Raw genomic sequence first — 17,149 nt, 5'->3', positions numbered from 1 at the left:
TCCCTCGGCCAGTAAAGTGAGATGAGCGCCGCAACCCCAGAGTTGGCCACGACTGGACCTAATGGTCAGGGGTCCCTTTAGCTTTACCTATAACCCGGAGATGCATTTTAAATAAAAGGACACATTCTACTTATGTAAAAACACCAGGCAGGCCCCACAAATAACCTAGAGATGCGTTTTAAATGAAAGGACACATTCTACTCATGTAAAAACATGCTGATTCCCGGACCGCCCGCAGGCCCGATTTAGAAGGCGATTGGGCCAGATCCGGCCCTCAGTCCTTAGTTTGCCTACCCCTGCTCTTGACTCTGTCCCTTCTCCCACAGATTCCCCTCTCTTTCTCCTGGGGTAGCTAAACCCTTAGGTCAAACCGTGTGTTCCAGTAACCTCAGACTCAAATCGTTTGTTCCGTCTTATATTCCCAACTTTCCCCTGAACATCTCGATGCTGAGGCTGACAAACAACTAGGCACCCAAGAGATTTTCCTCCTGGAAAAAGAACGGCACACGTACTCAGATCAAGAAAGTTCCGTTTTATTTAGGTGTAAGATTTGGAAACAGCTCTCCAATTCCTCCCCACCCCCCTCAAAAAATGTTCCTCAACAAAACAGAACATTTTGGTGACGATTAAGCAAGGTCCCGCTGTCCATTGAGTGTTCGATATTAATTGGAAGAAGCAGGGCCTAAATAATACATTTATATATACTTTTTAATTAAAAAAAAAAGCATTAGGAATGTTTTATGGTTCAAATGACAGATCAGAGACCCTCAACGCTCATTTCCAATTCCCTAAAGAAGAAGACGACATTGTTAACAAGGAGTCTGTCGTAATAAAGGAGCTGTTACCAAGGAGCTTTTCATAGTGAAACCTTAAGAAAGTTAGCAGGCTGGTACGATATGCCAAGGGGGAAAAACCCAGGCTCGATTTTGTAGTCAGCCCAAGTTCTGAAGGATATTCTGCACTCACTCTCACCTGTCTTTTCCTACCTGTTGCAGGAGAGGCGGGGCCAGCCTGGTCTCCCCAAACCCCTGTAGAAATGGCTTAGCTTCTATCTAGCAAGCTGCTCTACGAAGCCTCAAATAATCTATTCATAGGAAGCCTGGGCATTTCCTTCTGATCTTTCCTTCAAACTTTTCTTGACTGGTGTAATCGAAAAGCAGTCAAACCCCCGAGTTGTGAACTGGCTTCACGTTTCACAATCAGCTTTATTAGACGCAGGCAGTGGCGTAGCGTGGGTTGTCAGCACCCGGGGCAAGGCAAGTAATTTGCGCCCCCCCCCCCCGCTGCACTGTCCCTCCCCCAGATAGTCCCTCTCTCTCTCTCTGCACCGCACGCCTGGCACCCTCCCCTCCACAGTGGGCGGCGACCCGGCAGCTCGGATCGGATTCGCACAGCCAGCACTGCAGTGAGAGAGAGAGAGAGAGAGTGAGCCAGGTAGGGGCAGAGAGCTGCGAGTGCGAGTGTGCCCCCCCCCCCAGATGTTGTGCCCGGTGCGGTCGGCCCCCCCCCCCTGCACCCCCCACGCTACGCCACTGGACACAGGGTAGCCAAGCCACTCTTTCTCACTCACAGCCTCCTCAAGTCTCCATTTTTAAATTGGCCTACGTCACAGGGCTGTTGTCGGAACGCAGACAGAGGGCGTGGAGAGGGTCATGCAAGAGAACCTCCTTTCGCATCTCCCGGGGCAGGAATTCCTAGCATGCTCTCTTCCTAACGCTGCGGTCAGGATTCAGGAGAGACAAAGTGCTTCTTCACCCTACACAGAGGTTATTAGACTAGGACAGGCATGTCCAACAGGTAGACCGTGACCTATTGGAAGATCAGTAGATCACTGGACGGGGATCCGTGCTTGGTTTGCACCACCCCAAAATCATGTTCCTGGGGCTATGGCTGCACCCCTGGGAAGTCCACGAGCTGAATGTGAACAGGTCACTCCTTCCTCTACGGTGGTACCTTGGGTTAAGAACTTAATTCGTTCTGGAGGTCCATTCTTAACCTGAAACTGTTCTTAACCTGAAGCTCCACTTTAGCTAATAGGGCCTCCTGCTGCTGCCGGAGCACGATTTCTGTTCTCATCCTGAAGCAAAGTTCTTAACCCGAGGTACTATTTTTGGGTTAGCGGAGTCTGTAACCTGAAGCATCTGTAACCTGAAGCGTCTGTAAGCCGAGGTACCACTGTAGATCGCAGTCTCTTGGGAGTTGGCCACCCCTGGACTAGGGGCTTCACTCCCACAAGCAGCAATAATGGCCTTAGATGGCTTTGAAGGAGGATTGGGCAAACTGATGGAGGAAAGGGCTACTGAGAGCTACTAGGCACGGCAGCTATGCTCTGCCAACACTGCCAGAGGTCTCTGAATGGACGCTGTTGGAAATCACAATGCGCGAGAGAGGTGTTGTGATCGGGTCCTGCTTGGAAGCTTTGGGCAAGCGTCTTGTTGTCCACTGTGGGAACAGGGCACTGGACTAGACTAGGTGGGCCTTTGACCTGATCCAACAGGGCTCTTCATAGAGTTGGGAGGGGCCCAACCCCCTAAAAATGCAGGAATCTCAACTAGAGCATCCATAACAGAAGGCCACCTAACCTCTGCTTGAAAACCTCCGAGGAAGGAGAGTCCACCCCCTCTCGCGGGAGTCCGCTGTCAAACAGCTCTCACTGCCAGAAAGGTAGGTCTGAAGTTTAGCTGGAATCTCCTTTCTCGTCAAAGCCCTTGGTTTGAGTCCTACCCTCCGGAGCAGGAGAAAACAAGCTCGTTCTCTCTTCCATAGCCCTTGATATATTTGAAGATGGCTATCTCATCTCCTAGGGACGCGGGTGGCGCTGTGGGTTAAACCACAGAGCCTAGGACTTGCCGATCAGAAGGTCGGTGGTTCGAATCCCCGCCACAGGGTGATCTCCCATTGCTCGGTCCCTGCTCCTGCCCACCTAGCAGTTCAAAAGCACCTCAAAGTGCAAGTAGATAAATAGGCACTGCTCCGGTGGGAAGGTAAACGGCGTTTCTGTGTGCTGCTCTGGTTTGCCAGAAGCGGCTTAGTCATGCTGGCCACATGACCCGGAAGCTATACGCCGGCTCCCTCGGCCAGTAAAGCAAGATGAGCGCCGCAACCCCAGAGTCGGTCACGACTGGACCTAATGGTCAGGGGTCCCTTTACCTTTATCTCATTCTCCTCTTTTCCAGGCTAAACATGCCTGACTCCCTGAACTGTTCTTCCAGCGTTCTTTGTGATAACACACGTCCTTTTGGCATGCCAGGGATAAAAAGAGTGTTGCAAGCAGCATTGCCCAAGTGTCCAGCCTCCCTAAATCAGGAGGAGAAAAGGGCATACCAGCATCTGTACACAATCGTCCATTCATTCACAGGAGCCTAGAAAGGGTGCAAAAACTCTCCTTCCCCAATAGTTAGGCAGGCACCTGAACTGGAATGAGGGGCGGGGAATGGGGGACTGCATGTTGAGATTTCTGTATTGCAGGGGGTTGGACTGGATGACCCTTGGGGTCCCTTCCCACTCGACAATTCTATGATTCTCTGAAACGCAAGCATCACCCAGGCACACTCAGTAGGGATCTTGCCTCGCCACCATAAAGGTCCTATTCAGTCATATCCCCCGGTTTTGGAGGCTTCCAGTAGATGCCACCTGCACTCTTGCAAGAATAACCACACAGGGGATGTGGAGACTCTGGAGAGGGATCATAGCTCAGTGACAGAACATCTGCTTGGGCTTCAGAAAATCCTGGGTTCAACCCCCAACGGCACACCAAGCTTGAAGGACCACTAGTTAGCAGAAGACCTACCTGAGACCCTGCAAAAGCTGCTCCCAGTCAAGGCAGAGTAGGGTTGAGGAATCAGTGGCCCTTCCAGGTTCGGCTGGACTCCAGCTCCCATCATCCCCAGCCAGCATGGCCTGTGGCAAGAGATGATGGGAGTTGCAGTCCTACTGCACCTGGAGGAAGAAGCAGGCATCTCACACCCCTGGCCTAAGCAATTCTGGGCTCTGGGCAGGTAACCCAAGCGGGTTCTCCGTGTGCCTGGCTTGTTTTTGGAGCAGCGCGTTTGAAAAGCTAAGGATCTCGTGGATACTCCTGCAGAACCACAGCTTAAGACGTCCAGGCATTGGACCTTGGAGAGCCCAACCTCTGATATGCCACTTTTCCCAGCAATGTGTTTGCCTTATATAGAACAGGCCGGCTCTTTATTTCCCCAAGCCACCGTGGGCCAACTTTCGACAGGTGGGTGGGAACACCTGAATTTGGGTCAGAAGATGCTGCAGTGATTGGCTGGTCCCGCAGACCTGCCCAACGGTCTGCAGGAATGTGGGGAGATAGCACCCAAGCAGGAATGAACTCGCTGCTCAGCCGCTGATGAGATATTCTGCAGGGAGCGACTGCAGAGGGCAGTTCCCTGAGGGGGGCAGGCAAACCTAGGATTGAGCCCCTGCTTACGAATCAGCTGAAATCTGTCCTCTGCAGGGGCCGACAGCACCCGTCGAACCCACCCGCCATCTGACGTCAACTGCCCACTGAGGTAACGTCATCTGATGGCCAAATTGATATGGTTTCATGCGGACGACCTCACGGACCCAACTGAAACCCTGGCTGGCCAAGGCTGGCCTGCAGGCTGGAAGCACCACACAAGTGATAAATGTGGGGTGAACTATATTGATGGAAACAAACCCACCAACCAACCAAGGAAAGGTTCGAAGTGTCTCCCCAGTGATGTGGGATGGCAGCTCTGAAACGCGGTCCGAAACGCCCTAGCTTGCAAACCTTTCAACAACCCTGCAAGTTCAGTATGATTATTGAGAGGGGAGGGAATGAGAGGGCTGAAGCCGAGAAGGAATGGCTTGCATACGGGCAACGGGAGTCATTTTTACGGCAATGGTGAGATCCGAAACTTTAGGTGGGTGGGGGTCTCCTGGTTTATTTGGAGAAGGACTCGCTTCTGGATAATTTGGGGTGGGGTGGGAAGCAGCCTGGCATACCAGGAATGGTCCCTGGCACTTCCAGGGGTCCTCCACTCTGGGGATTACAGCCGCAAATTCAACACAACTCTCTGGAAGCTTCTGGAACAATGCTCCATGTTACCTCAGAGAACACCCTTGTGGGTTGACGGTGCTGCACGTGCAGGTGGTTTGATTTTAAGGGGAGAAAATTGGGGACGCTCCCCCTACCTATTCTCCCCCTCCCCTGGGGAACGATTAAGCTTCCCCCTAACACACACAGATCCTTCGCAGCCAATAGCACGTTCCCTACATGCACAGACTAGCATTACGTGGCCAAAAGAGGTATGTGTGGGGAGAATGGCCCTGCCTCCTCCTTTTTAGGCTCAGTTTTGCCCTCATACAACTCAGCAGGGTGGGAGAAAATGGCGCCCTAGTGAGAATTTGCTCTACCTGCTGCTGGCTCTGGCGCCACCTACTGGTGGGCTCCCCACCTTCCGCCCTGCCAGACCCAACGGGAACTAAACGCCACTGGCCAACGGTGCCAAAACTTCTCTGTCATCTGTCCCCCCCCCCCCCAGCGCCCTTCAATTTGAGGAGGAACAGGAGAAACGAACGAAGTGGCTGCAATCATTGACCCCGGAGTGCTGCTTCCCTTGCGAGTTAGAAAGTAAAAGCATATGCAGGTTATTCACACGACTGTTAAAACGAAAAGTTTGCAATATATTTTGCAGAACGTTTCTGACGCCGCTTCTTTTCTTTTTTTAAACCAATGTTCTCAGAACTCAGATCATCCTCCTCCCCACCCCCCAACCCCACCCCACCCAGATCTATATAGAATAAAGTGCTTCATTGTAAATATTTTTTTTGTTTGTAACGCTAAAAGAGAGAGTCCACGATACGCGCGTCTTTTTTAGTTTCTCTTCGTTCTTGGCATATTCGGGCAACGGGTTTCAAACGCTGTGAAAAGCAACGCGTTCAGAATATTACCTTTGAGGCATGTGGAGTCATGGTACGTTGCCTTTTTCTCTTTCTCCAAAGTAATACGAGGTCGTTGGGGTTATTTTGAGGGGTGCAGGAAAGACAGCCCCACTCCCCCGACGCTAGCCATCACTCTGTAAAGTCTCTGGAAGAGGTTGCCACCGACAGTCAAACCGGGAAGCCTCTCTTACGAAGAGGCCCGCGACGTCTTCTTCCCAAAGGCTTCGACGCCGCGGCATTTCGTCCCGACACACCTACCAATTATTGCACCGTCTCGACCTTTTCCCCCACCCGCCCAAGCCACAACTTTCTCGCCGCATCTTTTCCTGTCCGTTTGTTATGGCTGTTGTTCCAGGGACCAGCCCTGCTTCAGTTCACACTAAAGACACACACATACACACATAGAGAGAAAAAAACCCAAATACGTAGAGAGGCAAAGTGGTCTGGGCGTCTTAGCTGAAGAGGAGCTGCGAAGTTTCAGGCAAAGGAGGAGAAATTGCCGAATTGAATACCCAACGAGACTCGCAAGTCGCCCATCGCACACGGACCTGTCCGTGCGCATGTGGGGTTGTGTTGTTGTTTTTTTTGCATGCCGATGGGGCAAATCCGCCTATGCGCTGCAGCTGCTCAAGTTCTGCCTGTTTTCCGTGGGGCTTGAATGAGGCGTCTTGTATTTGAAATGAACAGAACCGGCTTAGCGGTGGCAGGTGAGCGAACTGGCCTGCTGATTTCATTAGCCTGCAACAGAGTCTCCGGAATACCTTACCAGCACCCAAATGAGGAAGAGTTACTATGATGGATTAATAAAGTGCAAAAAGGTTAAAATAATAAATTCTTTATGTTACAAAAAAAGAGGCCAGAGATCCTTGCCCAGGCCAGCTCAGAAGCATTTGGCAGAGGAGATAGTAGGCAGGTACGCCCCTAACGGAGTTTGCTTAGTGCATTAGCCCACTGACAAATTACTGGAACTAACAGAAGGCTGTAGATCAAGTGCCTATGCCCTTATTTCAATTTCTTGGGTACACAAAGACTCTTCCGTAGAGCCTGCTTGTCTTAAAGCCATGCAAACCATCAAGGGTGAGAGGGGATCTGCACACCAAGACGAAAATCAAGAGAAGGACTCTTCTCCTCTGGTGCAATTTCACGGACCACCAACGAGGTTCAGCCTCGTCTTCCCCATTGTGCAGGGAGGAACGGGTCCCTTGAGCGACAGAGAATGAGAAGTCACAAGTCGTGCTGATAACGAAAGATGGAGGAAGGGGAGGAAGGGCTGTAGGCTCAATGGTTAGAGTGTTTCCTTTGCAACCAGAAGGTCCCAGGTCAACCCCCCAAGTCATCTTCTGGTGGGGCTGGGAGAAACCCCCCTCCTGAAATTCTAGGGAGCTGCTACCATTCAGTGTAGACAATATTGAACTAGATGGACACAGGTCTTGTTTTGGTATGAAGGCAGCTTCCTGGGCTCTTAAGGAATGGAAAGCTGGCCTCTGGGAGACACAACATCCAGCCACTTCCACAAATCATGGCATCAACCACACCCTGGGCTTGCTGTATCCCTGCAGCTCAACTGCGAGAGAAGCTTTCGCTTTTCCCCATTCCTTTAGAGCAGCCTTTCTCAACCTGTAGGTCCCCAGATGTTGTTGAACTACAACTCCCATCTCTTTCTTTTTTTCACCTCCCAAGGTGAAAGACTTCTGGGAAAAGATTTATAATGAATTAAGGAAAAATGTTGAAAAATACATTTATTAAGAAACCAGAAGCCTTTCTACTTGGAATGACAGGACCAGAATTGCCCAAGAAGGATGTTAAGACTCTTTTTGTATGCCACTACAGCAGGAAAACTTTCATTAGCCAAAAATTGGAAACTGCAAGAAATTCCGACAATAGAAGAATGGCAGATGAAGATGGTGGACTTATCGGAGCTGGATGACCTGACTGGAAGAATCCGCGACCAGAAAGAGGAGGAAACACAAGAAGACTGGAAGAAATTTAAAGAATATTTAGTGAGATATTGTAATATAAGATAATTAAGAAATCCCTAGAAGTAACAGGTTAAGTTAAATGATAGAAAAAGTTTAATAATAAAGATTATTATGGATTACAATTGGAAGTAAGGTTAAGAAGTATGTACTGAAAGAAGATATTGATGTTATAAATATGAAATTGGGAACTGCCAAATATGTGATATGATGAAATCCAGATTGGAGGGTGTCAAGGAAGTCTTTTAGCAATGTAAACACACCAGGGTATAAGAAGGAAAATTTCTTCTTTTATTTTGTGTGTTTTTATTGTTGTTAAGTTTTTATGTTGTGTCAAATGTAATGTTTTTCTTTTGTGTTTTTGTCTCTGTGTTATAAGAGAAAACTAATAAATATTTTTGAGGGGGGGAGAACTACAACTCCCATCACCCCTAGCTAGCAAGGCCAGAGCTCAGGGATGATGGGAATTGTAGTCCAACAACATCTGGGGACCAACAGGTTGAGAACCGCTGCTTTAGAGAGAGAAACGAGAAGCCGCAATGGATCTCTTCCAAGCTCGTTGGCTTGCACGAAAGTTTCTCAGTTCCAACCAAGCTCCAAGGTGGAGGACAAGGAACCTTCTGGCCCTCCAAGTGCTGATGGCCCATAGTGGGTCAGGAGAGAAGGAAGGTGGTTGCCCAGCAACACCCAGAAGGCCACAGGTTCAAGGGAAACATAAACACTTCCAGGGAGGGACGCCATATGCCTCTGCAAAGTGGTTGCTGGGAATGGCAAATATAATAATAATAATAATAATTTGTTATTTATACCCCGCCCATCTGACTGGGTTTCCCCAGCCACTCTGGGTGGCTCCCAATCGAGTGTTAAAAACAATACAGCACTAAATATTAAAAACTTCCCTAAACAGGGCTGCCTTCAGATGTCTTTTAAAAATAAGATAGCTGCTTATTTCCTTCACATCTGAAGGGAGGGCGTTCCACAGGGCGGGTGCCACTACCGAGAAGGCCCTCTGTCTGGTTCCCTGTAACCTCACTTCTCGCAATGAGGGAACCACCAGAAGGCCCTCAGCGCTGGATCTCAGTGTCCGGGCTGAACGATGGGGGTGGAGACGCTCCTTCAGGTATACAGGACCAAGGCCCTTTAGGGCTTTAAAAGGTCAGCACCAACACTTTGAATTGTGCTTGGAAACGTACTGGGAGCCAATGCAGATCTCTCAGGACTGGTGTTAATGGGGAGAGAGTGCTACTCAGGGGCTTCACCTTAGGTTGGCCACTGTGAGAACATGGTGCTAGACTAGATAGACTGATCCAAAAGGACTCTTGTTATGTGCTCAACCTCTCCTCTCCACCAGATGTGGCAGGATAAGCTAAAGAAAATGCTCTCATCCGAGCCAATAAAACCGACAAGGTCTGTCGAACAGCCTTTAGCACACCCCAAGATCTTCCGAGCCCCCCAAAATGGACGGCAGCGGCATTTGGTCTACAGCCTTCCACGCGTGAAGAAAGCATAACGTGACCTTCAAATTCTATGCAACTCAAGCAGCAAAGATGGCTTGGTCCTCCTGCTCGGAGTTGAGAACCTCAACCTCTTCAAGCTGGAGGCAAAAGACCAGGCCCTGTTGAAGAAGAAAAACCCAAACCAACGGCTGCCCACGACATTCGTGACTGACACCTGCTGGGCACTTACTGAATTACAGGCCGGTTCTGCACCCGCACGCTCAACAGCTGGGCGAGGGCCTAGTTGTTCAAGTTCACTCTGCTGCCCGGGAAGAGAGGCGGTGGCGGCGGCAAGAGCGGCGGAGGAGGGATGCTCTGTGCGTGCACATGCATGAGGGGCAACGGGAGCGCATGGGAATGTGGTGTGCCATGCAGCGGGACGCCCGTGGTCAGTTGAGGCGAGCCGGCGGCCTGGGGAGCGGAGAGGCCGATGGCGCTGTTGCCGTTGGGGTCCGAGGCCCCGGGGTTGCTCACCCGGAAGCACTTCTCCTTGTGGGCCTTCAGCATGTTGGAGAAGCGGAAGCGCTGGCCGCAGACGTCGCAAGGGTAGGGCTTCTCGCCCGTGTGCGTCCGGCGGTGGCGCTTCATGTTGGGCCGGCTGGTGAAGCTCTTCCCACAGATCTCGCAGATATATGGCTTTTCGCCTGAGGAGAAGGGAGAAGAAAGTGTTGAATTGATTCTTTAAATGTAAAGGTTCATGATTGTTTCACCCGATGTGTACAGTGGTGCCCCGCAAGACGAATGCCTCGCAAGACGGAAAACCTGCTAGACGAAAGGGTTTTCCATTTTGGAGGTGCTTCGCAAAACGAATTTGCTATGGGCTTGCTTCGCAAGACGAAAATGTCTTGTGATTCCTGGGGTGTTTTTTCCCCTCCCCCCCCTTTCCCCCAAGCCCCTAAGCCGCTTAACAGCTGATCGCTAAGCCGCTTAACAGCTGATCTAAGCCGCTAATAGCCTTTTAGCAGCTAATCCGCTAATCCCTTAAACCTTTAATAGCCGCTAATAGCCTTTTAGCAGCTAATCCGCTAATCCTTTAAGCCTTTAATAGCCGCTAATAGCCTTTTAGCAGCTAATCCGCTAATCCCTTAAGCCTTTAATAGCCACTAATAGCCACTAAACCGCTAATAGCGCTAATCCGCTAATGGGCTTGCTTCGCAAGACGGAAAAAACCTCAAGACGAAGAGACTCGCGGAACGGATTCTTTTCGTCTTGCGAGGCACCACTGTATATCTTTAAGGGGCCAGAGCAAGGGCCAGAGCAAAATAACGAGATCCAGCTTTACAGCTGTGAAACATAGCAGGTGCTGCTGAGTTGCATGGATTAAGCTGTGTCAGGAATTGGGTATAATATATAAGGAGCAGCACCTAGCTCTGCCATTACCCTGGGGGATGGGTTGGTGGTTGGGTCGTGTTTGTTAGTTAATGTATTTAGTGTAAAAGGAGTTTTTGTTTTTGTAATTAAAGCCTTGTTTAAGTTATTTTTGAGTCCCTTTTTAATGCATGGTCTCCCCAGCAATCTCTCTGCAGCGCTACCATACTGCAAAAAGCCAACAGAAAGATGGCAGGAGACGTCGTGTCATTGACATCCTACTCCATATTATTATTAATAATAATAATAACAATAATAAATAATTTTATTTATATCCCACCCTCCCCAGCCGAAGCCAGGCTCAGGGTGGCTAACAACAGCACAACAGTACAACACAACACTCTAAAATCATTCATTATAAAATTAATTCAAATCAAACCGATGGCAACCATTGGGCCAGAGCTCCGCAAATATTGCCAAAGGAGGGAGTCAGGCTGTGCCCTGGCCAAAGGCCTGGTGGAACAGCTCTGTCTTGCAGGCCCTGCGGAAAAATGTCAAGTCCCGCAGGGCCCTAGTCTCTTGTGACAGAGCGTTCCACCAGATCGGAGCCACAGCCAAAAAAGCCCTAGCTCTAGTTGAGGCCAGCCTAATCTCTCTGTGGCCTGGGACCTTCAAGATGTTTTTATTTGAAGACCGTAACTTTCTCTGTGGGACATACCAGGAGAGGCGGTCCCGTAGGTACGAGGGTCCTAGGCTTTATAGGGCTTTAAAGGTTAAAACCAGCACCTTAAACCTGATCCTATACTCCACCGGGAGCCAGTGCAGCTGGTATAGCACCGGGTGAATGTGATCTCACAGCGAAGACCCTATAAGGAGTCTCGCCGCGGCATTCTGCACCCGCTGGAGTTTCTGGGTCAGTCTCAAGGGCAGCCCCACGTAGAGCGAGTTGCAATAATCCAGTCTGGAGGTGACCGTCGCGTGGATTACAGTGGCTAGGTCAGGGCGAGAGAGGTAAGGAGCCAACTGCTTAGCTTGGCAGAGATGAAAAAATGCCACCTTTGCTATAACTGCAATCTGCGCCTCCATGGAAAGGGAGGAGCAGAAAGCTACTTCCGACCTAAGGAGGAGGTGGCGTTGCGGGCTTCCCGCCCCCAACACTCCCAGCCCTGCGCGACCAGGGGAATCCTCTGATGCGTCATTCCCTGGCCAGCCAATTGGCTGGCTCAGGGGGTGTGGCTTGCCCCATTTAAGGGCAAGCGAGGCAGAGGAGCGTCCTCTTTTGCCACCGATCACTGGGGAATTTCCCACCCACCCACCCTTCAAGGTTCCTCCTTTGACCTTACTATGGACTTTGGTTGGTCGCCGTTAAGGGGCCTGGTAGGAATTTTTCCACTTGGCAAATTGGCACCAGCCACTTGGTTTTCTCGCCTACCTCGTAGCAAATCGTCACAACTTCTACGGTTTGGCAGTTAGGCATTGGTCGGCATATTGTTATGCAGATGAATGGGGGGAGGAGTGGCATCACCTCCCCCGGTTACTGAAGGGTAGTCTGGTAAAGGACTCCGGGGGCGTGGGCCCCGTCCGAAGCCTATGGAGGCCAGGGCCCAAGGCACGCCCCCGAGCGGTGACCCCAGGGGAGTCCCTAGTTGATGTGCATCAGCAGGGCTTCCCCTGCTGGTGTTAACCCTTCCCGGCCTCTCAGACAGACAGACTGAAGCCGGATACAGTGGTGCCTCGCAAGACGAAATTAATTCGTTCTGCGAGTTTTTTTGTCTTGTGAATTTTTCGTCCCCACAACAAGCATGGTTTCCCATAGGAAATGCATTGACGGTTTCCCATAGGAATGCATTGACGGTTTTAAGAAAAAGGCGCAAGACGTTTTCGTCTTGCGAAGCAAGCCCATAGGGAAATTCATCTTGCGAAGCAACTCAAAAAACGAAAAACTCTTTCGTCTTCCAAGTTTTTCGTCTTGCGAGGTACCACTGTAGTTGATTAGGACCAATGCCTAAGCCAATACCACTCATCACCTGTAACCAATAAAGTTGTGGCCAATTTTAGCCCATTAACCTAAATAATGTTGTCCCGTGTCTTTATTTCTACTGGTGGGGGGGGGGGACTCACCGCGCAACTCCAACGTATAGTTAGCAGAGTAACAACTTAAACACATTGCAGGATTCCCCAAAAATAGGCCAGAGGCAATTGTATTTCATCCAGCAGAGCTTTGCTGCTACTGAAAGAAAATGCCAAGAAAAAAGCACACCAAGAACTCTGGCCAATATAAATTTCAGTAGTGGGAATGGTCCCTACTCGCAAATCAGTAGTCAATTGTAACAAAAACTAATCCATTCAAAAGTATGTATTCTGACAAGGATCACAAACTCAAATAGAGATTATAAACTCAAACAGAGATTACAAACTCAAACTCATAAGGATGTGTATAACACAATAATTCGTTACAGAATTAGAGATAAGAGTTTATGAGTAGGGATAAGTTCATGTTAGTCCATAGTCAGATATACAGTGGTGCCTCGCAAGACGAAATTAATCCGTTCCGCGAGTCTCTTCGTCTTGCGGTTTTTTCGTCTTGCGAAGCATGGCTATTAATGGCTTAGCGGCTTAGCGGCTATTAACAGCTTAGCGGCTTTAAGAAAAAGGAAACAAACTCGCAAGAACTTGCAAGACATTTCGTCTTGCGAAGCAAGCCCATAAGGAAATTCGTCTTGCGGAACGACTAAAAAAACGGAAAACTCTTTCGTCTAGAGAGTTTTTCGTCTTGCGAGGCATTCGTCTTGCGGGGCACCACTGTATTGCTATGTTTAATAACAAGAACTCCAACTTATTTAACTGAAGGCAAATGAGCAAAATGGTCGCAAATCCAATACATTCAGGATTGGCCCTGTCCTTAAGAAAGCCAGTTGCAGCAGACTTAACTTAAACTTACAATAACTTATAATAACTCTAAACCTTAATATACTAAGCATACTATGTGCAGCAGTGGTGTCCAAACTCTTTTCAAAGAGGGCCAGATTTGATGAAGTGAAGGGCCATGAGGGCCAGCCAAAGAGCCAACCAAACTTGTTAACCTTTGTTTAGGATTGAAGTTGTTGAGGTTTTTACCGCAGGAAATAAACTGCCGCAGGAGCCAGATTAAAACGACCGGAAACAGACTTTGGGCATGCCTGATGTACAGAACACCACACCAGAAGGGAAAGAGATAGAAAGAGAAGGGGAAAACAAGATTCCTTCTGGCCCTGCTTTTATAGTCAGCGTGACCTTGACTGAAAGAGATAAGAGAAGCAGTTAAAGCCAGCTGCGCTCAGCTCCTCTGAAGGGATAAGCCAAACATCAGGAACCTTCTGCTTGCTTCTTTCACACAGAGAAGCTTGCAGAAGAGTTAAGTAGAATAGGAAAGATCTCTACATATCAGATGTACTCTCTGTACAGTGGTGCCTCGCAAGACGAAATTAATTGGTTCTGCGAGTTTTTTCGTCTTGTGAATTTCTCGTCTTGCGAAGCACGGTTTCCCATAGGAATGCACTGACGAATGCGCAAGACGTTTTCGTCTTGCGAAGCAAGCCCATAGGGAAATTCGTCTTGCGAAGCAACTCAAAAAACAAAAAACTCTTTCGTCTTGCGAGTTTTTCGTCTTGCGAGGCATTCGTCTTGCGAGGTACCACTATACTAAGAAATGCAAACTGACACTCTGGGATTAAAAAGAATGGGGGGGGGGGAGTGATGATGCCAATGGGGTCTTTGGGAAAGCTGAGGCCTAGAAATTTGTTCAAAGTTAGCTAATTTAATATAATTATATATATTCGATGACTGATAGAGCCAGTTTAGCAAGCGGTTAGAGTGCAGGACTATCATTGTTATTCTGATTATTGATTAAAGTTGTGTACTACTGCCCTTCCTCCAAAGATCACAGGGTAGTTCGCAACAGAAAAATGCAAAACGAATAGGAATAGTAGGAAATGAAATAAATAGAATGGACTGTAAACTTTTCCAATATGCAGTAACAGCAGCGAGAATATTATTGGCCCAAAAATGGAAACAGGAACAACTGCCGACGCTCGAAGAATGGAGAATGAAACTAATGGAGTATGCTGAACTGGACAAACTAACAGGAAAGATCAGATATATACGAGATCAAAAGTTCATTGAAGACTGGGGAAAATTTTCAGACTATCGGAAATGTGTATGTGATGAGCAAATAACGCTAGTGGGATTTCAAGAAGTTCTGTAAATGATAGAGGACTATTGTATTGATGAAAAATAAGTGTGTGAAGGTTTATAAAATGCAATATAAAATTAGGAAATGCGTATTTAAAAATTTGAATAATGGATGATTGTCAGAGAGGTTGAAGGAAGTCTAAAAGAGAAAATATGTGATAAATTTAGATTGGATACTATAAATGTATGTTGGAAAATTTAATTTAAAAATAAAATAAAAGAAAAAGAAAAATGCAAAATGAGCTGAGAGACCAGGGTTCGAATCCCCACATGCCCTTGACACTTACTGGGTGATTTTGGGCCATTCACCGCTTCTCAGAATAATCTGCCTCACAGGTTTGTTGTGGGGATGATTCTGAGAGACAGGACCCACCTACCCACAAGGCCTCCAGCTTTCTAGAATTCAGTCGTGGTTTATTGTTGAGGTTTTGTTATGGTTGCTGTTTTGAAATTATAATGGTTGCTTATGTATTGTTCTCACTGTTGCAAGCTTCTTTGAGCCTATTTCTTTCTTTGAGGCAGCGTACAAATAGTGATAATGACGATATATCTATTTACCTACCACATTTTCCCGACAGGAGACTTAAGGCATCTTAGAAATAAAAATAAGAACTGCCAAACATGGATAGAATTAAAACTACAGTGGTACCTCAGGTTAAGTACTTAATTCGTTCTGGAGGTCCGTACTTAACCTGAAACTGTTCTTAACCTGAAGCACCACTTTAGCTAATGGGGCCTCCCGCTGCCGCCGTGTCGCCAGAGCCTGATTTCTGTTCTTATCCTGAAGCAAAGTTCTTAACCTGAAGCACTATTTCTGGTTTAGCAGAGTGTGTAACCTGAAGCGTATGTAACCCGAGGTACCACTGTACATGCGTATATAAAATCTGTTGAAAATAATTGTAATAAAAGCAGCACAGCAACAGCCCTTTAATTAAAAGCAGCCGATTTCCCCCAAACCTGTTGGAACAAGAAAGGATTCAGAATTTTAAAGAGAAGTTTTGTGAAACCGCTTTGGAATATGGGACAGGACAGAAGAGGTAGGTTCGTGACGTTACAGGCACTGGTCAGTCAGTACTGTGTGCAGCAGTGGAAATGGGGCTGGAAGGCAAGAAACAGAAACTTGGCTGGTTTGTCCACCCCGAGTCATGGATCCCTTACCTGTGTGTGTTTTCATGTGCTCGTCAAAGTACTGCTTCATGTTGAAGTCCTTCCCGCACCACTGGCACATGAATTGCTTGTGACCGATGTGGATGCTCATGTGAGAACGGAGTTGGTACTTATACTGGAATCTCTCATTGCAATTCTGGACAAGGGAGAGAATGGAGGTATGGAATAAGGAAAAGCAGGAAGTTTGCATGAAGGAAAGATCTCTGTTGTATTAAACCAAAAGGTCCATTTCATTCAGCAGTTTTATTTATATCCTGCCTTTCCTCCCAGGGGCTCAAATTCCCACGGCATTTTACCCACAAAACAACCCTGCGAGGTAGGGTTCCTCAACCTGCCATAGAATCATAGAATCATAGAGTTGGAAGAGACCACAAGGGCCATCGAGTCCAACCCCCTGACAAGCAGGAAACACCATCAGAGCACTCCTGACATATGGTTGTCAGGTAAAGGTAAAGGGACCCCTGACCATTAGGTCCAGTCGTGGCCGGCTCTGGGGTTGCGGTGCTCATCTCGCTTTACTGGCCGAGGGAGCCGGCGTACAGCTTCCGGGTCATGTGGCCAGCATGACTAAGCCGCTTCTGGCGAACCAGAGCAGCACACGGAAATGTCGTTTACCTTCCCGCCAGAGTGGTACCTATTTATCTACTTGCACTTTGACGTGCTTTTGAAGTGCTAGGTTGCGGGGATTTGAACCGCTGACCTTCTGATCGGCAAGTCCTATGCTCTGTGGTTTAACCCACAGCGCCACCTGCGTCCCATATGGTTGTCAAGCCTCTGCTTAAAGACCTCCAAAGAAGGAGACTCCACCACACTCCTTGGCAGCAAATTCCACTGTCGAACAGCTCTTACTGTCAGGAAGTTCTTCCTCATGTTTAGGTGGAATCTTCTTTCTTGTAGTTTGGATCCATTGCTCCGTGTCCGCTTCTCTGGAGCAGCAGAAAACAACCTTTCTCCCTCCTCTATGTGACATCCTTTTATATATTTGAACATGGCTATCATATCACCCCTTAACCTCCTCTTCTCCAGGCTAAACATGCCCAGCTCCCTTAATGTAAA

At 48.3% G+C, this 17,149-nt stretch overlaps 1 protein-coding gene and 2 long non-coding RNA genes across 5 annotated transcripts in view; 1 reads left to right on the top strand and 2 right to left on the bottom strand.

Annotated features, from left to right (window-relative positions):
• The first annotated feature begins 81 nt into the window (after positions 1-81).
• LOC310661092 lies at positions 82-9,343 on the top strand. Its single transcript, XR_014503695.1, has 2 exons — positions 82-1,218; positions 1,543-9,343. It is a non-coding gene; the product is annotated as an uncharacterized lncRNA (long non-coding RNA).
• ZBTB47 (zinc finger and BTB domain containing 47) overlaps positions 6,736-17,149 on the bottom strand; it is a 48,970-nt gene continuing 38,556 nt past the window's right edge. Inside the window, exons 5-7 of one of the 3 annotated variants that reach the window (XR_014503661.1) lie at positions 16,085-16,229; positions 8,375-10,032; positions 6,736-8,311 (exon numbers count right to left, since the gene is read on the bottom strand). Coding sequence is in view for 1 of the 3 variants with exons in the window: in XM_083406323.1 (XP_083262449.1) it covers positions 9,629-10,032; positions 16,085-16,229 (549 nt within the window). In the remaining 2 variants the exon portion in view is untranslated. Of the gene's footprint in view, positions 10,033-15,265; positions 15,600-15,795; positions 16,230-17,149 lie in introns of those variants that run through there. The other 2 variants (XM_083406323.1, XR_014503662.1) reach the window with 2 other exon arrangements.
• On the bottom strand, positions 13,213-13,508 carry LOC310661145. Its single transcript, XR_014503777.1, has 2 exons — positions 13,328-13,508; positions 13,213-13,293 (listed from the first exon to the last, which is right to left on the bottom strand). It is a non-coding gene; the product is annotated as an uncharacterized lncRNA (long non-coding RNA).

The sequence above is a fragment of the Podarcis tiliguerta genome (assembly GCF_965153285.1).
Source record: "Podarcis tiliguerta genome assembly, chromosome: 12".
Classification (NCBI taxonomy): Eukaryota; Metazoa; Chordata; class Lepidosauria; order Squamata; family Lacertidae; genus Podarcis; species Podarcis tiliguerta.
Note: the sequence above shows the minus strand (reverse complement) of the source record. Positions and strands in the feature narration are given on the sequence as shown.